This window comes from Dermacentor albipictus, chromosome 1 (assembly GCF_038994185.2).
Source record: "Dermacentor albipictus isolate Rhodes 1998 colony chromosome 1, USDA_Dalb.pri_finalv2, whole genome shotgun sequence".
In the NCBI taxonomy this organism is placed as follows: Eukaryota; Metazoa; Arthropoda; class Arachnida; order Ixodida; family Ixodidae; genus Dermacentor; species Dermacentor albipictus.
In genome coordinates, this window is record NC_091821.1 from 9,795,666 (window position 1) to 9,819,047 (window position 23,382).

Sequence of the window (23,382 nt, forward strand, 5' to 3'; positions counted from 1 at the left end):
CATCAACACGTTGATTTATAAATGTTTAAAATGCTTTACACTTGGTTAGAGCAATATTAGCGCTTTGTTTGACTGGTTAAGCGCTGCGCCAGCAAGTGTCTGGACCGTGCAGACCGATCAGGCTGCTCACGTACGTCTACGCTAAAGTTCCTTCATCAGCTTGAGTTTATGCCTCCAGTCATTTGCCGAAATGACCAGCTTGCCTGTTTTTAGCGGAGTACCGGACACGTTCGGCGCTACGACAGAATGCTCGCAACGCACGCTGGTTCGATAGCTCTCGGTCGACGGCCAAGCGGCTAGCGGAGAGGTCTCGCGCGGGAGGGGGCGTGCTCCTAAACAACCGGAAGTGAGCGATGTGACGTCGCATCGTGACGCTGAACCAGTGGAGGCGGAGCTTAGCGCCGCTCGCTCGGCGAGCGAGTTGAGGAGGAAAAGCATAGCTAGGGAGGAGGGTAACTTCTAATCGCTTGCAGCTCCATTAATACGTAACGCTTCACTTAAATTGTGGTGCGAATGTTCTACTTAAGCTGTACCCTACGCACCTACAAAATTTGTCCGAACCGTTTCAGGGGCCCTTTAATAACTCTTCTTTAGTTGACGGGGCCGCTAGCTTTTTACATAACCATTCCCAGTATGTTTCATTTAATTCCTCAAACTTGTCTGTACTAAATGTGACATTTGGAGTTCCTCAGGGTTCAGTACTGGGGCCACCTTTGTTGATTATATATAAATGATTTGGCAAATTATGTCTGCAAAAATCCACCTTTATGCTGACGATTGTGTGCTGCATAATGTAATTAACATGAATGTTGACCACCTTTCTCTGTTTCTTTTACACAATTTTGCAGGTGGTGTGGCAAACGGCAAATGAATATAAACTTTGTAAAAGCAGTCACTTTATCTTTTAGTAAGTGCACTTCTATTTCTTTATTTATTTAATGGCTCTTTCTTTGAATGGGTATCTGAATACAAGTACATTGGCCTCATCTTTACACCTAACGCGTCGTGGTCAAGGCATATTGAATACACATGCAATAAAGCACTAAAAAGGTTATCTAAATTGTGCATGATGAAAAGCTTGACGTGAAACAATATTGCTAACATATAAATCGCTCATCCGACCCATTCTAGAATATGGTTGCCCCATATAAAGTACCTGACATTAACACCCTCGAATCAGTTCAGAAGAAAGCAATCCGTTTCATATACTGCCGTTTTGACTGAAACTTGTCACCTTCATCTCACCTTGTTGCACTAGGTCTACAATCTCTGTCCGAGCGGCGTGATTGTGAATACCTTAAATTGTTGCATAGTCTCATTAACACCCCATGCTACTCATTAAAGAACAACTACCTGTCTCCTGATAAATGGAAACCTACTAGGAATAGCCACAAACTTAACCTTGCACCATTTCAACTGCATACTAACCTATTTAAGTATAGCTTCTTTCCTTGTACAATTGAAAAATGGAGCTTACTGTCAGGTGAAACAAGGTCACTGCCTTTACAGAAATTTTTGCATAAGTTAACATGATTCATGCTGTGTGTATTATTACTCATTGTATCTTTTATTTTGAAACACTCATGATTTCTACGGTGTTGAAGTTGATTTGCGCAGAAAAATGTTTTCATGTTATATCCAATGTACAAACCCACCCCTACGGTAGGCCAATTGGGCTGCAGTATGTACAGTAGCCCAAATCTTTAACTGGTGTGCGGGAGCGGCGACTTTTCCGTGCGTCAGCGCCGTTTGACGGGGCGAGGCTGCAAACAGTCTGAGGCTAAGCGCATGCGGACAAAGCGCGCTCAGCTGGGCCCATCGTCTACTAGGCTGTTTCCAGCCTCGCCGCGTCATACGGCGCTGACGCCCGGAAAAGTCGCCGCTCCCGCACACCAGTTAAAGATTTGGGCGACTGTATGTATGTATGTGTGTGTGTGTGTTGTGTGTGTGTGTGTAAAACTACAATATGATTATGAGGCATGCCACAGTGGGGGACTCCGAATTAATTTCAAATGCCCGGGGTTCTTTAACATGCACCCAATGCATGGTACACAGGCATTTTTGCATTTCGCCCCTATCAAAATGCAGCTGCTGTGCCATAGCCACTAAGGCCACCACGGCAGGTTACCTTGAAGAACCTGTCTGTGCAAGTCATGAGGCAATTGGAAGAATCAGAAGAAGCTAGCGAAGTGCTCCAGAAGCCATCAAAATGCCTTCAATGTTATCAAAATAAATTTTGTAATTGGTGCTGTGAACATGGTAATACAGGCTTTGAGCTCAAAATTTGCATAGATATAATTAAAAACCTCAACATACCGATTATGTGCATTGAAAGTGTCTGTGAGCACAGAAATATTAATCTGAGCATGGTGATTAGAATGAGGCCCATCTTTTGGATCTAACGGCATAGGAGAAATGACTGCACTATGCCAAAGAACAGTTGCATGGCCCAGGCCGCCCACAGCTAATGGCAGAAAAGCTGACAGAGGGAGTCGTAACCAGACAGAGGTAGGCACAGCAACAGTGGCAGAGGGAGTGACATTAGGGGTAGAGAAGCATTACAGCTATGGGAGAGAGTTCAGACCACGAACACTTTCACTGAAGGCTGGGCTGTCTTTCTGAAAGGCCGCACATGTGTGCCGGAGTCTTTTGAACCAGTTTCGGGCTTCTAAGATATGAGGAGTTCAACAACCAGTAGAAAGCTCAGCTAGGGACTTTCAGTTCACTGGAACACTACCACAATGCGTATCTGTGCAGTCTCATATACCATCGTGCACTTGTCTAGAATCTTGCGGCAGCACGTCACCGTCCTTTTATAAAATTGAGTACTGCATGATCCATGCGGACCCTTTAGAATGTGCAAATGGTCTCACTAGGCTGTAACTCACAGTAATCGAACAACCATTATGTTATGTTCAATTTCTCTAGCTGCATGAAACGTCATTACTTTGTGTTAAAACCGTAAAGTCAACATAAGCGTCCCCTTTGCATTATTTGCGTGGTCACGTTTTACGTGCGCATATAGTGTTTTATTTCACAATACATTGAAAGAATATGCTAACATGATTTACCATATTTAGTCGAAAATAAGGTGATGTTTCTTCCAAGAACACTTAGCCTCAGAGGCCCCTCTCCCCACCGCCTTATATTTGGTGCTGATAGATTCAGTTACTGTTTCAATATGGTGGCAGCAGTGCCACAGTAACGGGTGTCCAGATTCGAGACGGAAGCACACATTGTAGCAATTAATAAACCTTGGCAGGCGAAGCAGTATTGTACTTTTGTGCGTATAACCCACACCGAGAATTCAATTTTTTTTTTTTAGTTATGGGGTTTTATGTGCCAAAACCACGATTTTATTATTAGGCACGCTGTAGTGGGGGGCTCCAGAATAATTTGGACCACGTGGGTTTCTTTAACGTGCACCTAAATCTAAGTACATGGGTGTTTTTGCATTTCGCCCCTATCAAAATGTGGCTGCCATGGTCGGGATTCGATCCTGTGACCTCATGCTTAGCAGCCCAACACCATAGCCACAAAGCAACCACAGCAAACAGTGCGTGTCGTAAAGCCACACTATAAGGTGAAATTTGTACTGCTGTGATGTTGCACCTCAGGGCAAAATTCGCATGTATAACCCACACCAATTATTCTAGGGGCTTCCGATTATTCGGTATTTCGAACAATCCCCACCGAGTGTGAATAATCAGTCAGATACTCTATATCACCTTATATTAGAATGCACACTTTTCTTTTTCTCGGGTCCTGCTACTGCATCCTCACCTTATAATCGTGACCACCCTATAGCCGAATAAATACGGCATGCGTGTACGCTATTTTCTGCGAACATAACAAGCATAATCAGTCAAAGGGCTATGCACATGCTGTTCATAATAAGTATCACTGTACATAACGAATGGAAGCATGACCTATGGCTGCATATGTGCAAGTGCAGCTCATAGTTTGCATGCTATGCCTCTTTCATTATGTTCAGACTTACATTTAAGGTAATTTAATGTAACCTGCAGTAGTGTGCAGAGTGGCAAGGAATAAACATGTATCACACTGAATGCTCGTTAACCTATTTAATAACAGACAATACCATTTTTCATGACTACAGTACAAGGACAAAGTAAATGAGATGCAGCAAAACAAATATAGTCCGAAAGTAACTCTACTAAAACTAGCACACCATAGAACTCAAAGTACGAGCCCCAGCATGGCTTGACGTGGCTTCTTTCATCCTGTAGTACCAAGGACCAATATTGGTGTCTGCTAACATGTCTTCAAACGCTGTGCAGCCTTCCACAGAGCTCAGCACACCATAAACAGCCTGTGTATGAAAAAGCACATAGTCTGGCTAAGAACAGTTGCTCTTGCATAAGTTCATTTGTAAACAATTCTTATGTATGATAAGAATTGTTTCCAAATAAATAAATAAATAAATATATAAAAACCCAACAACAACATATTGTAATAGAATCAATGCATCATTCTGACTTTTTATTTTGTTAAAAGGTCAAAGAATTGTACTGAAATTGCACGGCCTCTCTTTAGAACACTTATCGCAAGCAGTACAGCATGGGGCAAACAAGAGGCACCATGCCGCCAAAGCAACTTGTCAATATAGTAAATCACATGTTGAAAACAACCAGACTGCATGCTACAGTGATAAAATTGGATATGAATTTGCAATGCTTCTTGCCTATTGCGACCACTACAAATAGCAGAGCTTTGAGTTTTGAACAACTGTTTGAAAACGTGTGTGCATGTTGCATGAAAGAGAGTGCATGTGCATGCACTCGACTCTCAACAATCGCATGGACTACAAGAACCTGCGAATTTTGAAATTTTGAAATTCCTACACTCGAAAGATAAAAAAACACAAATAAGTTGGTGAAAGATACTACATTGTTTTACTACTTCAGATTTATAACATAATTTACAGATTTTATTCTGTATGTCTGCTGTGAACAAGCATTCAGCTCTACAGTTTCAGCTAGAATGATCTGCACTACATACAGACAGAAATGCTTATGAAATCTTCATGTAACAGCACCTGAATTGGCTGTTATTGTTATATAATAGTTCTACGGAGTGTGTTGCGTCACAGTGCTGTGGATAGGTCTGAATAATCGAGTGATTCATAAAAAAATTTGGCTCCGAAAATTGGCCGGTGAATGCATTTGTATTCTCTCAAAACCATTTTTGCCCTAAACATGACAGAAATTAAGGATCACTGGCATATATATGACAATTGTAAATAAGCTTTAAAAATTGGGCATTTGATGATAAAATCATCAATGTTGGCAGGTACCTATGAATATACCTCAATTTGCATGTCGGCACTTAAAACAAGGAAACATGAGAAGTCACTCTCACACTGACCATTCATTTGGTGACTTTACCAGAAGTGTGACCAGTTGCCCCAGCACTGCGACTCGACTCTTTCATTACCGCTAGAAATGTGCTCATTTTGGGTGCTCTAATCAGGGTGCCTGCCCTGATTTTTCCAGGTTTTCCTTTTGCGAAATTCAGAGTGACACAGAACTTCGTTTTATGTCAACACGGGCTGATACCATGTCGCCCGATGCTGTCACTCTCTAGTAACCATGCTAAAAAAATAATAAAAGAACTTAATCCAGTTTCAATAGTAAGGAGTAGTGTTTATTTTATTCAAAAAGAAATCGGAAAGGAGGGATTAGTAAAATGCACAGCAAATAAAATAACTTTAAAAAAATGGTAAAACTCATTGCAAATCGAGTCGAACATTCTAAAATACGAATAAAAAGGAGATGCATACAGAAACAGATATTTTCGAATATCCCCTTCTGTCATGAATTGTGATCGACTGTCGATACATGCGTGAAACATAGATGGTGCTTGAGACTCCACTGAAAGCAAATCAAGGTGGTAGAATGACTCTGAGCATTTTTATGACGAGTCATCATAATTACAAAGTAACTAAATATTTGAATATTGTAAAGTCAGTCACGCTACGTTTCTTCACAAAAAGGATTAAATCCCCTGCTCGACTTACATGCACAACTTATTCATTGGCCTCAAGCATTTCAAGAAAGAAAGAATATATATTTCGAGGTTGCTACCAACATGCCCCACGTCAAACGTCACGTAAAACACGGTAGTGCCTTCACCAAAGCGGTACTCTGTAATGATACATATCACTCCGAAGTAAAATGGAAGCAATTTCATTTTACTAGAAGTTCCAGTAAAGTTCCATTCCATGGAAGAAGTTCTTCTAAAGTAAGATGAAGTAATTGAGGTTATGAGAACATTCAATTTACCGTAAGCTTAATGTTTGTGCTCTATTCCTCGCTACCACTGCACAGAAATGGCAAAAAATAGGTTGCATCCACAAATGTGAATGCCGTGAGTGAAGGGGATATAGTAAGCTATTTCTGTCAACTGATAGCAAGCTCATTGGTATGAAGCCCAAACTTTGTCACAAGTGAGGTTCTCTCTCAACAACCGGTGTGTCAACCTCAACTGTCCTGACATACTCTCAGCCCGCGCACATTGCCTCAGTGCTGCGTTTCACTGCTTTAAAGAGTTTATTTTGGTTTGGATGAGAAACACCTGCATCTCGGTGCCAGCCAACACTTTGTTTTTTGAGCTCAAGCTCCTTGAAAGAAGAGGCGGCACGCTTCCTTTCCCATTAATTTCTCAACGCATAGGTCCTTTCTGTCCCCGTCCTCCTTCCACGCGTTCACCCCACGGACCATTAGAAGCATCCTCTTGATCAGTTGTACAGTCAACGTCCGATTTTTCGGACTCCCTAGGGGCCGTGAAAAATGTCAGAAAAATGAGGCAGTTTGAAGAAATTAATGCATGTCTGTTACTGCCCTTAAGAGCTCAAATTGCCACAGGCACATTCGAAAAGGCCTGCCAGTACACTTACTAGGCATATTGGTGGACACGTCCATAATTAAGGAATACATACTGTGTCCCATGACAATTGTCCCTTCCCACGCTTGTTATACTTTTACGCATGCTCTACTTTTATTTTTATGCAATACCTTTATGCATGCTTCACCGCGTAACAATGCTGTACTGAGGTGAAAGTGACTTTCGGGAACTGGCATTATGCAATGCCAGTTCCCGATTGGCTTCGAAGCTTTCTGAGCTTTGAAGCCAATTGCGAGGACCACAAAGGCGGAGTCAGTGCCATTGCTGACAGCGACGAATTGTTTCAATGAAAAACACGGCATGTGCCGCGGTAGTGGCTACGGTTGCCAGTGGATCTGCGTGTGAAAGCACCGGTTTAAGCCGGAGAGGTAATCGAAAAGGACGCAGTGGGGGCTTTAATGCTGTTTCAGACCTGCGGTCACGGCCGAAAGTCTGGAAAATCGGAAGGTGAAAGGTTCTTGCGACCGCCATTTCTAATGTGCTTATACATTGACTGGCACCCCAAACCCATCCGTGTTATCGGCCGTCTGAAAAGTAGGTCGTTGGCTGTACACTGGCATCTCCTCCAGCCAACGACACAGCATCAAAGGTGATTCGTTACGATCCCTCTCTGTTACTCGAGCCAGCATTACTGCGACTTCGGTTCCCTTTCAATAAAATTGCGACTAATTTTCTCTGATAGAAGCACAAATGTCCAGTTTTCCTCAAGTATATCCAGATTATTCAAAATCCCTGAGAATTCTCAGTTTTCCCAACTGGTAGACGCCCTGTTTTATGTTTTGACGTTTGACATAGTAGTCACAACGTATACCGCGATACATTAAGTTATAGCCGGATAACTGGTGTTTAGAATGGATGTAAAGCAGTAATAATTGCTCTGACAGGTTTTGAGAATACTTGCGTGAAACTTCAAAGGAGCACCAGACAGAACAGGAATGAAAGTAATAATTTGCTATTTTTAGTAAAGTACTCAGAGTAAATAAAATCTGAAATATACAAAATATGCACTTGGCTCCTAGTTCCCAACTTTTCTAACTCATTTCACGCAAAAAAATTATTAGGATTTGTTGGGATCAATACTAGCCATATTGATGCTCATGTTATGCAGGAAAGCAGTAGCTTTTCAAATGTGAAAACGGGTAAGTTCCTATCGTACAGGGAGCCTGCAGCAGGCGCTGGCTTCGTTTTTTACTGCATTCTTTAGGCTCGTAAAGCAATGTTTATCAAATTGGGGAGCATGGACAAGCTTCCTCATACTTGACTATTGCGTTCGATCAGCTATTCTGTGTAATAAGGTGGTCTACCGTGCGTTCAACTGGCACTGGAGCCTCCACGTGCTTTACTCAGTTCCTGTACAGTGCTCTACAGTAATGTGAAGTCTTGCACAGTAATGAATAGGGACACTTGCACAAGCGGTGTTCAAAATGTGAGAATAGACTGCTAGTTAAGTGTTGGTCAATGGTTTGCCTGAAACCAACTGCATGCTCTTGTGCAAGTGAAAACCTCACACAACGACAAGGATTGCTTGTAATAATAGTAGATACATTGTCGGAATGTTGATGGCTTAACCCTTTGACGGTCAATGACGTAAATATACGGCACCGCGAACAAGTCTGAAAATGGTCGATGCCGTATATTTATGGTGCCATCTGTACGTTTAAAAAGCGCCCCAATTTCCTAACTTTTTATTTTCTGTCATGTGCTGCCACTATGTGGGGATACAGGGAATTTTTTTCGCACGCCTCCCTCTCTCGGTTTTCGTTGCATGGTTTGTTTTAGCGCTAGTTTGCTCCTGCGCGTCTATATAGTACCGCTCGTGCGTCGGCGTGCGCGCGGCCATTTGGATTTTGGTTTGCGGGCGATTTCGGCTTTTTGTGCTTGCAAAAGTGATGGCTATCCGGCTACTAATTGCTCAAAGGGCAACCGCTTGTTTCTTGCTCGTTTAGTGCTTACACGGGTGCGCATAGGAAGGTTGCCGCCGTGCATGCGTTTCCATTTCCGTTTCTTTTCTTTCTTTAAGACTCGCGAAAACTAATTGCCCTAGCTGGTTGGCGATAAGATGAACATTAGCGGAAGTTTGTCACATGTGTTGCTTTTTTTGATGGGCACACAACCAAACAGTTTTCTTGAGTGCGCGCACCTACGCAGTTCGATTATGCTATGGATGTATGTATTAGTGTAAGAGCAGGAACATTTGAGACTTGCGAAATATTCTTGTGTGCTGATTTTCAGAGCCTTGAGCTATGTGCATAAAAATGCATCAAATTTTTAATTCTGATAAGTTTATTTTGCTTTTTTATTGTTGTTATTCATGAATAAAGAGTGCATATATACCAACGCAAAATATTTTTTTTCTCACTTTGCGGTCACCCTAGAAAAATTACGGTCAATTTTTTTCGAAATAAGTCCCTCAGAAGAATTGGAATCTGCAATAAAAAAATTGGCCCTGGGTGGTCGCATATGGCGAAAAAAATCGACCCTCAAAGAGTTAAAGCAACCCATGGTGGGAAAAATAAAGTGGCACTTAATATTAGTCGTACACAATTATCCAAATAACATGTACTCATGAGCATCTACTGTTGTTTGAAACATCGTTGAAACAGCCTAGACGTCACATCGAAAAATTAAACAACCCGAGAGAAGCTTCTGTGTTTTCACTACTGCTGTCATTTAAAATTTATGTTGCTGAGTCAATCAAAGTGTAAATTTTGCATCATTCTAGTGAGGAAGTGCTAGGAGCACTAGAGGCTAGCCTCGACGATACATCCAGTCGAAGCTTTATTTTTCCAGACTCCGCAATTGCCCAAATATTGTAAAATCTGAGAAATAGTTGAAGTTCAATTGTCATTTCAGACGGTGCATGACGTTGCTAGTAGAAGAATTCCAATGGAAATGTTTAACAGCGCACAGAGAAACTGTCGATCACATTGATCTATTTCTATAGGCACGGTAATGAAAGAGTTAAAGTAATGATTATATATGGGCAGTTTTGAATGCAACTGTTCTTTTGAACTAGGTGACCATTTACAAAGAACTTGGCATGTCTTTTCTGCAATCAAATTTGTCACCTTTGACATGATTAATTACCGTGAAGTAGGCTACACTGATAAGCTGAGCAAAGCGAACGCTGCAGAAGAGTCCTTGACATCACAGTGGGCTGACTGTCTGATTGAGTAGTACATTTCCTTGACTCTTCAGCATCACTTTCCTACTAGGTTGTCGGACCACTACTGCTTGGTATCCAGTGTAATTGCAGTTGTTCGTGCTACCATACGTGTTATATTGATTGATTGATTGATTGATTGATTGTTTGACTGACCCTTTGACATTCCAAAATAACGCATAGGCTATGAAAGACGTTGCAGCAGAGGGCTCTGAATTGCACGCATCAAGATGTCACTGTCTTCTAATAGAAATTTTGTCTTTGCTCATTTTTACTCACAAAATTAGAACACGCGAGCATACCTTTTCAACAGGGCAGGGGAGTAGGGGCACAGAATTGACATATTAAAAAAAAGGGGGGGGGGGGGGCGAGATCTCCAACTTCCTTTCCTCAATTGAATCCAAATAGTAAGTGGCAGGCCACAGTATGCCATGCACAGTAAGAAAACCAGTGGATGAATTAAATCCAGGGTGCAGAGAGAGAAAAAAAGAAAGTGACAGCAAGAAGGAGAGTGTCACCCTTCCGGATGACTGAGAGGTCCGTGAACATTTTTTTGTATCTAAGACAGTGCCGTTGCCTGCATCAAAAATACAACAGCTGCACTGTTTTTATTTGTACTAACCATATATTAGTATTTGTTAGAGGAGCTCAACTACACACTCAAAGGAAAAGCAACCATGCATAAGTACATATGGCAACATGTTTGCTTCTTTATCTATATACTGTAGCACCATGTGAATGGATGGTAGAATCTATACATTGTGCCAATCATTTTGAGATAGCATTACTTTGCTCAAATCAGGGGCCATATTTTATAAGGACTGTTCTGCCTTGATTCTATTCATTTCTAATTGTCCGTTGTGTTGAGTGGCCAACATCGGTGATAACATTAGCACGGCATTGTGCACGACAATGAAGAAAGGAAAAATACACTGAAATGGAAAAAAAGTTGTTACAAAATATGGTCCCAGAAAGAAGAAACTGGAGCAAAATTTTTAGGCTGATACATTAGATGATAAATTGGGATTTATGTCAAAGTTATCTCAAAATTTTGGTTCTTGCACTCTACAGTTTATTTTGTAAATGAATAGACAAAATTAACAACTGCAGTCCATGTCATTAAAGGAGCACTGACATAAAAATCTTGCATTTCTTTTTTTGTTGTTGTTGTTGATTAGGTGGCTTTCAACTCGAATTACGGTACGAAGCCTCAATTCCCTGGGAAAAGAACTAATCAGTTAGATCACATTTTAATGAGACCAGTTCAAAATGTGTGCCAAGAGTAATGCAACTTTGAGCATGAAGCGCAAAGCTGGTTATATCATAGTAACTGGAGGTGGTGGTCACACAATTTCGCAAATTGCACCCGTGTTTATCAGTCAGCCCAGCGCAGTGGTTGAAGAGATGCAATGACTGTCACACTGAAATCTGGTTACACACCAACCACCTAAACTGGCCCTTCAATCCTTCTGCACTTCTCCAGAGTTTGACACAGGTTAAACCTGGTCCTTTGTTGTCACTTTACAAGAACACAGGAGGCACCCTTTACACCATTACAGTGTACTGGAATAGGGGCAGTGTGTTCAGGAAGGGCTCGCCGCCGAGGCGCTTCATGTAGATAGCACAAGATGATGCTATAAGAATATGGGCTGTACGGAACCGATGGCGCAGCGCTTGCACTGCACGTTAATATTATTGTAATCATTTTCTGCCGCAGTCAAATAGACATGCAAATGCTCGGCGGATGTTAATATGCATGCCCGAAACTGACTTGATATAAGAGATGAATTATACGTGCACTCCTAGGGCATCTCAACGCCCATTAGACGGATTTATTAACCTGACAGCAAAGGTTTTGCAGAGACCGATCGTAGTGGCTTAAAGCCATTAAATCTGTTTTGAGCCACGCTACCATGTAACCAGATATTATTTGTACGGAAAAAGAAAACCAATTGATTAATGGGTTTAATATCCGCAAGCAACACTTGTGCTGGAAGCAGCACCGTAGTAAAGGGCTTCGAATTGATTTGATGCAATTCGGATTCCAGACGCACACATTTTTTTTTTGCGGTTCTCATTCATAAAAAAGTGACCGCAACATCCGCGACCCAACATCAAGCGTTTAGTTCCTCAGCCGCTGTTGTAGAAGAGAAGGCAAAACAATACGTATGTACATAGCGTACATAGCCCAAAGCCATTTAGACCTTCCCTGTTTGGCATTAAGCCTCTTTCGCGGTAAACATTTGTCCCTCGTTCTTTCATTTTGCTTCGCGAAATGCCGCAACGACTACATTTGCACATACAGTTTATTCGTGCATGTTTTTTTATTTAGATCATGAAGTGCTCCCGAACGTCAGGCTCATGTGGAAGTATGAGACACACCGACATCCTATATTTCTATGAAAGGAATCAAACAGGTAGGAAAGACGCCAAGTAAAAGGGATCCCTGAAAAACTAGACACAGTATGCGAAAACACAGAAAAACGATGCGAGTACCCAAACAATGAAGACTTACAGCGGAATTAATATGCCTAACTGAATTCCTTAATTCATTTCTTAATAGTATTAACAAAATTAGCTTTTTGAATGCACCAGAAAAAGTTGTGCAGTTAGATAAAAAAAAACACGAAGTGTCAGCATGCATGTTGCACCAGCCTGCTAAGAACAGTGGCTAACTTTCAAGTGTAATTTCCTTTTTCGTTGTGCTTGTCTTGACGTTAAGACTTTTAACATAAAAGCGCACATCTGCTGATGCGAAATCATCAGCATGCAACTTGCAGCGTATGGCATAGGCAAACTAAGCTTTCACTAGAATCATGACATCGATTATCCCGCCACTGCAAAGCTCCTTTTGGCTGAAGAAGGTTGTAAATATTCCCTCAAGTTTCTTTACTGCTTCAAAAAGCAACTTGGAGGAATACAGCAAGCCTCCCCTGTCACAAATTTCGTGAATTTTGAGACTATGCTACTGACACTAAAGTTCTGCAAAAGAAGAGAGCGGCAGTCCTCGCATTTGTTGCGAATAAGAAAATTTCTGCGCGATATACCTTGCTATATAATGGATGAGGCAGTCATCACTCCTTTCCTTCACATAAGCCCAGCGCTCTGCTGGAGTACTGTACGTTTAGCCTTTGCTTTACAAGCTTCGGATTTCTAGCTTCAACTAACTCATGAAGTGACGCAACGTCCCCTTCCTTGCCAGGATTATCAGGTAAGTTAAGTGAAGTAGCGATACCAAGTCTTCACTGGCCTCTGTGTTCCATTTGCATTGCCTTCACCAAGTTATAAAAAGACAGGCAATTCACGACAATAAAAAATTGAGACGGCGTTGAGTGATCGTTGGATCCGCACGACTACCCCACAATACCAAAGAAGTTCTCCAACTTGGCTTAGTCTAGATGTCAATAGGGTCAATAGATATTTACAACCCTCTCCTTCCAAGTATTCCAACAGCCAAAGTGCTGCACAATGACACACAGAGCCCATCTACCGTCGACTGGCTCAAGAAGCTGCCAAGTCATTTTGCATGCGACTCCTAGCGAGACAGAAACTCGAGAAATTCGTTCACAATGCTTCAGAGCAAGCACGCTGCAACTGGCCGCAACACACGGAGAATGCATCCGTACAGCCCGTGCGGCTGCAGCGCCGCTGCATACATCCGGGACCTGTCTACGCTCCCAGCTCCAAAGCAGTGCGTGGCGCGCTCCGCTGTCTGAACACACTGCCCTTATTCTAGTACACTGTAACACCATCTCTCCCTTCTTATCCTATCTAATGCTCAATGGACTCCACTTTTGGCAGTACAATTATGGTGCGAGTGCATGTGCCAGTATAATGTGTGGTACCATGTAACCAGTTCCTTTTGCTTCCATGATGCATCCAGCTTCCTACTTTATGTCTCAAGTCATTGCATATGGCATGCATTTTGAATTAGTTGTAATAAAATGCCAATATAATTTGTTTATTGGTGGTTTCTTGAAAAAAAAATGAGGCTTTGTGTCACTATTACTGGTTCAACAGCTATTCTTTAAGAAACAAGAAAAAAGTCAATAATGTTGTATCAGTAATTTGGAGTTAATGAAGCGGAAAAGGCTACTGAATGGTAGCAATAATTTTCCTGCCGCTGGGGAAGAACACTTGATGGGGAACTATGACCACGCAATATTTTTTTTTAATACTCCAGAAGCCTTCGTGCACATGCTTCCTACCTGGAAGAACTGCACTTAGAGGGAGAAATGTAGTGGATAGGACTTTTGGTTGGAAAATACCCTAACGGCAGAGAGACAGCAGGGCAGCCAAACAACAGAATTTTGCAAATGGTACATTTTGCATTTAATAGGCATGGTGCAAATCGAAATGCAGTCAACTTTCATTGATGTCACCTCAGAAGGATGTGAAATTGTGGTAATATTATTTTATGGTTCTAACTAATTTGTCTACTGGATATGTCTAACCATAGTGATTTCCACTTGTACTAGCAAGTAGAAATGACTGGTGTGCTGCTTCCATGCTGTTTGTTAAAAAAAAAAAAAAACTGTAGTGGTTCCCTGCTCTCTACCATGTGCTGCCTTTTTTAAGCTCCTGAGGCATTGGCTGGCCTGCAATTTGTACTGCTGAATTGAATGAAAAATAAGTGTGCACACACATGCGCTTGAAAAAAGGTGGGTGCTGTAGAATAATCTTAGTTGGCTGAGCCTGGTTATTATACGCCATGGGCATGAACTGTTACACAAGGTCAAGTGCCGTTTTTTACTTAGTCTCTGTTGTGACAGTTCCTACCACCTGCAAGCCTCACTTATGATGGCATAGCACAAATGAGCATTCTTCATTAGTCAGCCACATAGATACGTCTATGTAAGTATCATGCACCTTTTCACACTAACTCTGCCTGGAGTTAGCCCAATAACTCTACCAGGCATTCCATGTTGATAGTGTTATACGACGATGTGAAACTACAATGTTTAAAACAGTGCGCACTTGTCCACAGTTTGACAACACTAACCCATGCACACTTATGGCATGAGTATTTATGATAATATAATTATTGGCTATCTGCTTTAGTTCGAAATAAAAAAAAAATCGAGTTTTACATGCCGAAACCACAATTTGATTATGAGTCTTGCCTTCGGAATGACTCCGGAATAATTTACACCAGTTGGGGTTCTTTAATGTGCATATAAATCTAAGTACATGGGCGTTTTCGCATTTCACCCCCATTGAAATGCGGCCGCCGTGGCTGGGATTAAATCCCACGACCTTGTGCTTAGCAGCCCAACACCATAGCCACTAAGCAACCACAGCAGGTAGTTCGAAATAAGCACTTTCATCTGCACAATACCATAGGCAAAACTTCTAAACAAAATGTAATTAGCCAAGATGTCAAATTAACAGACAGCTACTATACTTCGATATGGGGCTTCTGCAAGCCATAACCAAGTTCCCAATAATTAAAAGAACAAGGAGAAAAAAAGAAAGGAAACACACTTATTAAACTACTTTTGAAGATTTAGAACTGCTCATACATCCAGTTTATTGAGCTAGCACATTCCAGGCACTGAAACTAGAAATTTCAAGCACTTTCCACAAATAAAGCAAGACAGCACATAAGGCATGCTTGGGTTAAGTATGACGACTGCACTGTTGCACACAAAAGTAACAGAGCCCCCCCCCCCTTGACATTTCTCAAATCATCATCGAGTGTCGCTTCACGGAACGGCTGCCATTCATTGTTGTTTAAGGCATACTCACATGCCTGATGAATAATGTCATGTACCTTTCTTAGCTCTTGCATAAATTGATGTCAAAACAGGAGGAGAATGAGGGAGAGGGGAGTCCATGACTTTTGCTCATGGGGCAGTACAGCCAGTGGCACTTCGTACTTTACTACCTAGACTTCTGGTACTAATGATACACTTGAAAATGTGTTAGTTTCTGCACATTTCTGCAAAAATTTCCCAACAAGAAGGCTTTCATAAAATGTAATGTTTAAGATAATGCTACATGATCTCGCAAAACTTAAGCACGAAAATATAAGCATATAGTATAAAGTTTTGCCAAACAATGGGATAACCTTACTCACATATAGGAATGTAAATGTTTGGTCTTCCTTACCAGGTCAGCAAGGTTTGGAAGGCTTCCTCCATGGAATTTCTCTTTCTTGCCTAGTGCCATTGTCCATTCATGACAAGCATCCCGAAAGCTTTCCCTGACGTCGTCTTTCAGGTTATGCCTGAAAGAAAAAGCAGGACTTGACGAATAAGCCTCCTTCATGCCACAACACCAAAGAGACAGGTGTGTGCCATCACCTGTTGCTACTGACGTGACACAAGGTGACCATGTGCACTGGATTTCCTAGTGAAGGGTTTCTACCAGGTTGACATTTCCAAATTCCCTGACTTTCCCAAGTTTTCCCTGTGTGGCTTTGCAAAATTACTTGAGTGACACAGAACTTTATTTTATGTCAAGATGGGCTGACACCATGTCACCTGTTGCTGTCACTCTCTAGTAAGCATGTTAAAAAAAAAGACTTAATCCAGTTTTTATAGTAAGATGTGTTTATTTTATTCAAAAAAAGAAAAGAAAACAGAAGGGAGGGGTTAGTGAAATACACAGCAAATAAAATACCTTTGAAAAATAATGGTAAAACCCATTGCGAATAGAGTTAAACATTCTCAAATAAAAAATAAAATAAAAGCAAATAAAAAGGAGATGCATACAGAAGCAAATATTTTGAATATGAGCTATTTTTATTAATTGATAGCAAGCTCACTGGTATGAGGCCCAAACCTAGTCACAAATGACATTCTCTCTTTCAACAGCTGTTAAGTGAACCTCAACTGTCCTGACATACTCTCAGCCCATGCACAACGCCTCAGTGTTGTGTTTCACTGCTTCAAAGAGTTTATTCTAGTTTGGATGAGGAGCATCTGCATCTTGACATTTGCCAACACCATCTCTTTCTTTCTTTTCTTTTTTCAAAGCTCAAACTACTTCAAAGAAGCGGCAGCATGCTTTCTTTCCCATTCATTCTTCATGGGTAGCTCCTTTCTGTTCTTGCCCTCCTTCCGATGCGGCGCGTTCGCCCCACGGACCGCTTGAAGCATTCTTTTGGCCAGTTGTACAGTCAATGTGAGATTTTTCAGACTCCCTAGAGGCTGCGAAAATGTACGAAAAATCAGGCAGTTCAAAAAAATGAATGCATGTCTTTTACTACCTTTTACTACCTTTTACTACCTTTTACTACTACCTTTTACTGATGAATGCCACTTCGGACCTGCGGTCATGGCAAAAAGTCCGGAAGATCGGAAGGTGAAGAGTTCTTGCGGCCGAAATTTCAGACGTGCTTACGCACTGACTTTATGGGGTACGGTGCCGCAAAGCTGTCTGAATTGTCGGGCATCCGGAAAGTCGGTCGTTGACTGTACACTGGCAACTCTTCCAGCCGACGACATGGCGTGAAAGTAAATTCGTTACGATTCCTCTCTGTTAGTCAAGCCAGCATAACTGCGACTTTCGTTCCCTTTCAATAAAATTACAGCTAAATAATTTTCCCCTGATCGAAGCAAAAATTCCTTGAGTTTTCCCTAAGGATTCTCGGTTGGTAGGCCCCCTGTAGTTGTCCTAAGCATTTTATTTAGGCTGCAGATTGCTGAGGCCATCTATTCAAGCAACTCTGACAGTGAAAAATTGATGGCAGGTGGATATTTATACTCATGCACTTCTGTGCTAGTGATGACTTACTGAGTACGCAAAGTATTTGAAGACATAATGGCGACTTCAGGAATAGCAACAATATTTCAGGCAAGATTCAACATATCTGTTCCAAATATTTCAGTTTCTTTTGCTGCTTTCTTTAAGAGACTTAAAACAATCTGCAGCCACAATCAATGACTGAATTCAGCTTCAGTAACAGCTGCATGCCTGCATCAGATAGTGCATTGTGCTTTCACACCAGTGTCAGACCGAAAGCCGATACCCTGGAATAAATGCGCTAGATAGATTAGACAGGTTGGTGTGGACGAAGTAATGTGCGCAGACCGATAGAACGAGAATGTTAATGTTTACGGCGATTCCAAGTTGTTTGCTCAAATATCTTGCACGCCTGATATATACTCCACATAAAAAAAAGGCCGAACCCAAGCTTCTGCGTAATGTGGAAGTTGTGGGTTTGGCTCCCACTGGCTGCAAGTTGTTTTTTATCCACTTTCATTTCCCTTGAGCTCATCACTTCTACACTTCAATTAAAAATTACAAATAATGCTAAACTATGCTTTCCTTGGCTTCATTATCTGATGGCTTCATATGGTGGTGGATAACAAAAATCTGGCTCCTTGGTTGCGCTCCTACTCATTCATTGCATAGCAAGGGTCTGAACTTTGGCAGGTTTGATGACTTCAGGTAGCATACGAGGCTTTATTGGTCAGCTGCTTGCTCCTACAAGTTCACATACTTCACAAACTATGTGATGCCATAGGTCAAAAAGGTGTTCCACATCTGCCGTCATGACCTTCAGTGGTTCTGGCCATGACGGCACCACTCAAGGCTATACCTTGCACACATATATCGGAGAACACAGACATGGGAACAGCCGCCACCGTAGCACAACTAGTAGTGTAATGCACACATACAGCAGAGGTTGTGCATTCAGCTCCCACCGGCGGCAAGTAGATTTTTCTCAACTTTCATTTCCCTGTAGCATATCATTTTTACACTTAATTAAAGACCACAAATTTCCCATATGCTTTCCTTGGCTTCATTATCTGTTAACTTCATATGATTGCGGCTAACAAAAATTGGGTCTCTCAGTTCCCCTTTTTCTACTTCACTTCCTAAACAGAGTTATTATACCTAACTAGTGCCAGCTGGAATGAAATACATAGCAATTTAAACAACCTTTAACTTTAGCTGGCTGAAAATATGAGACATTACTTTTAGAAAAGTCTGTACAAGCAGGAAAACCATTCTTTCCTTGATAAAATGTTTGCCATTGAAATGCAGATAAAGCCCTGACACAGCCTTCAGAAGAAATCACAGTCATTGCACATATTAAATATTGCACAAAACACTGTTCACGTAAGAGACATAATTTAACTGACTGCACTGTTCTCAAATACTTGCACAAAACATCCACAGAAAAAAGAAACAGGAAAATGGAGATTTGAAGTGACCAACGTTGGGTGAACAAGGGAAGCATCATGATGGTGTCTACATTATGACAAGGGGACTTGGCTTCATCAGCATGTTGCATAAAATGTGCTTCATGACCTTGAAGGCAAGTCTAGATCCCACTATTTCACAATTTGTGAGCTGACAGGCTGCTTAGACATATAATTGTTTCACAAAGTATTATGTTGGGCTAGTTAGTGCATAGATGTCAATGGTTGTGGCACAAAAGGTGAGCAAAATAAAGAAGGAACAGACAGAAGGAGCACCAGCACAGCTAGTAGGCGCTCTCTCTATCTATTTCTTCATTCCTTTGCTAACCTTTTTTGTGCCACAAACATCCATGACAATCGTTTCACAGAGTGTGACATAATAAGTTGAGTACCAAAATATAACAGCCTCACAAGTCACTATCTTCAATCAATGTAAATGTGCACATTTTTCCAAACAGCTGCCTGGGTTTGATTCAGTAACATGGTGTACCATGCATATAGTGTGAAATTGGTATCAGGCATCAAAGCTGTGAAAACGAGGCATAAGATGACACTTTTCAAACACCATTATTCTGATGTATTTACCAGTGCATACAGCATTTAGGCAGATTTCAGCAAACAATCTTTATAAATGGCTAATGAGAGTCATTCATAAGCAAATTACAAGGTGATGGTTTATGCGTTGCAACTGTGCATGGCCAATACATTGATAACATATGCATCATTCCATGCCAATCATCCCAGACATTGCGTTTGACCATCTCAGATTCTTACATAACAAATATGTGCAGTCGCTCGCATCATATATAATGTTCCCATGCACACCAAACAGGATAGTGCTGAAATTGACTTGCAGTGCTGAGCAATGCAAGCTTGCTTAATTTTTTTTTTTCGAGTATTAGCCATAAGTCACTCTGTAAAAATTTGATCTGCGCAATATATATAACACATGCACTATTACAAGCACCTAGATCCACACTTGATTGTACTGCTACAACATAAAATGAGCGTTTCTATGTGCGCTTCATTGAAATTTTTCTCAAATGTACAATTTCCTTTCTGGAAAAAGTTAAACTGGCAAGAAAAGATAGATAATTAGCAACATATCAACAATGGATACAAAAATGTGACTAGAGTACCCGCCAAAAAAAAAAGTATAAATTTTAAATGTAAGTTCACAGAAACAGCACACTCTGGCTTTTTATATACACACACACACACACACACACACACACACACACACACACACACACACACACACACGCACGCACGCACGCACACACACACACCCACCCACACACACACATATATGTGTGTGTGTGTGTGTAGATAAAAAAAGGACTAATAAATAATAAATCACATATATGTAGCATGACTCCAACTGCACCCAAGTAATAAGGAACCAAGTTCCTAGCAAGTTCCTTGATGTAAATGTGCACATGAAATGCAATTTTTAATTTATTAGGGAAGATTCAGTTGTTCACATTAATACATATAATTCTGAGAATGTGACCTCAAGGGAACACTACATCCACCAAGCTGCGATTATTTTCTATGTAGGAATCTGAGATGGTCCAGAGCAATGTCTGGGATGTTTGGCATGGCAAGACCCACATGTTCTGCATTCTGCAAACTATATTTTGAGGCATAAGCTCAGAAATATTGTGCCAAAGGAAAAGCTACTTCTAGTTTTACATTTATGAGACCAAAACTTATGGATTTTTTTTCTAATGTGGCACCTTTATACTAAACAGAGCATTAACAAACTCTAGTGTAGTTCAAGAGAGAGAGAGAGAGAAAGATAAATGGGGTGGGAAAGGCAGGGCGTTTAACCTGAAAAGATTCTGGTTCGGTACCCTGAACTAGGGGAAAGGGAAGAGGAATTGAAGATGAAAAGAATAGCAGAGAAAAAAAAGCAAAGGCACGAGAAGCAAAAAATTGAGGAGGTTGGGAACGTCCATGAGAACTATAGTCTGTCTAATAGGCCACTCGAACACAACACTTTCAAGAGTGCCTTGACCGACTTGTGGTGTGACAACTGTATAGGCTGGCATTCCAAAGCTGTCTGCTCCGAAACACCCAGTTTTCAACGCACACCAGCGCGGTCGCAAGTTACTGCCTGCTTGCGCTGTATCGGGGAAAATGGCAAAGAACATGCAGTTACATGTACTTATTCTAAAGCTAAAATAACTGATTCCTTTACGGAACTTATAATGGATAACAATGTTGAACTACTTGAATTCGCTACTCTTTGACCAGATGTTGACACTCTACTCTGTTGTATACTTCACACTTTTGCCGAAAAGGCGCACACATCATTCGGATCAACCTCATTTCGCAAAAATGGACGTAGCTTGTAGAAATCATCTCACCAAACCCTACTGATTACATTCCCAATAGTACTGTTCTTTTTTTTCTCTGCATTTCATATGCAATATTTCTCTCCTGCTTATTTTAGTGTGTTGTGTTGTATGTATATATTACCAGGATGTGCTTGTCATGCTTAAACCCCTTTTTTGGTTTGAGGCACACAGTAATAGCTACAAATAATAATAATAATAATAATGTATAAAATAACAAGATCACCTTTTTTTGAGCCTCTTGGCCACAAAGTACATTGCAGCGGCGCCTACATAAACGACCAGCAAGCGCTCCCAGGTAGGAAAGTTTTTCTCCCATTCGCCAACTTCCGAGAAGTAGTTGAAGGCCTGCAAGGCCTCTTGCCATGTGCGGTACACATTTGGGGAAAGTACGTGAACCAGAACATCATCTGCCCACATGCGCCAAGTCATCTCCTCCCTGCATGTGCATAATTCAAGGAAAGAATGTGGCAGCTCACCCTACAAAAATTGCCAAATTGCAAATGCTTTTATGGACTATGTTAGTGACATGGGACATAGAGGCCTCATGGTGCTAATAATCCTTGGGTATTAAGCTCGTAACGAAAATTATATATCACGAAGACAGATTACGTTATTGCCGTAAATGTGAACCATACACTCACTTCAAGTCATCAAAAGCTTTTCCTTTTGCAGGAGGATTGTCCATCATCAGAAAGTACTTGTTGAATACTTCAAGTGACTCTTTTCCTGAAGCATCCTTAACCTTGACTGGGTCATACAGACAGAGGTATTTCCTGATGCCGCCCTTAATGTCACGGAGGTAGCTCTGCAGCATACTGATGATAACTGTGGAGTCGTTAATTTGCTGTATGAAAATGAAAACAGATAAGTCACTCATCATGATTAAGTTTTAAATACTGCATAAGAACTGTCGTAAATTACTTCTGCATAAGAAAGGATAGAGGAATTGCAGTAATCACAAACCCAGCAGTTGTCAGCTTCTTCTACGAGCAAGATCGGTACTTTCTTGTAGTCGGAAAACTTCAGTTGCTGACGAAGCACAGGGTCCACCTCGATGACGTTGTACGGGATGCCATAGAAATCTAAGAAGGCACGGACTTTGCAGCAGAATGGGCACGTTTGGTATTGATACATAGTTATCTTGAGACCAGTTTTTGTCGACGGCCCGTTTACCTACGTGAAGACCAAGGAAGCAGAGGTGCCACACTTTGATAAGAATCTCTCAATAGAAGGACACAAGGACATTCAGAGAATGAATGAACATGGCTACGCGGGGCGGCCGGTAGTCGTGTCAACACATCTGTCATCGTGCTGACAAGCAAGCACAGTCACAAAATGAAAGGTGCACTCACGACACGTGAAATTTTTGTCCCAGGATTGCTTATATTTTTTGTGTGCAGAGGCGACAACATATCGCCGATTGGTTCTTTTCTTGGTTCCACGCTTCGCATATAAGCGTGACCAACAGCGCCGCAGGCAAGCCCAGCCACAGCAAGGAAACGCAGTTTGCCAGAATTCCATTTCGATCCCGCGCGAGCAAACAAGCTCAGTTTTGCAGCGTGAATATTTGCGTACGAAGTAGGTGGTAAGAAGCATTTTGCTAAAGACGCACACCGGACAAGTTGCGCACTGAGAGCCGCCATTGCAATGTGTGCTGGTTGTCGGTGGCGATCGGTTGTCATTTAAAGCCATGTTAAAGTACAACTAAAAATTTATAATCTGTATTACTCGACAAGAAAAATTTGTTATTTCATAAAATGAATACAACATTTTT

At 41.4% G+C, this 23,382-nt stretch overlaps 1 protein-coding gene across 1 annotated transcript; it reads right to left on the reverse strand.

The window, feature by feature from the left end:
* Positions 1 to 4,070: 4,070 nt before the first annotated feature.
* Su(P) (prostaglandin E synthase Su(P)) lies at positions 4,071 to 23,277 on the reverse strand. The gene is made up of 6 exons (XM_070538972.1): positions 22,961 to 23,277; positions 22,572 to 22,781; positions 22,250 to 22,452; positions 21,832 to 22,044; positions 16,202 to 16,319; positions 4,071 to 4,333 (listed from the first exon to the last, which is right to left on the reverse strand). Exons 1-6 carry the CDS (start codon positions 23,249 to 23,251, stop codon positions 4,184 to 4,186), a joined length of 1,185 nt encoding a protein of 394 aa, XP_070395073.1. The 5' UTR covers positions 23,252 to 23,277; the 3' UTR covers positions 4,071 to 4,183.
* Between the last annotated feature and the right edge of the window lie 105 nt (positions 23,278 to 23,382).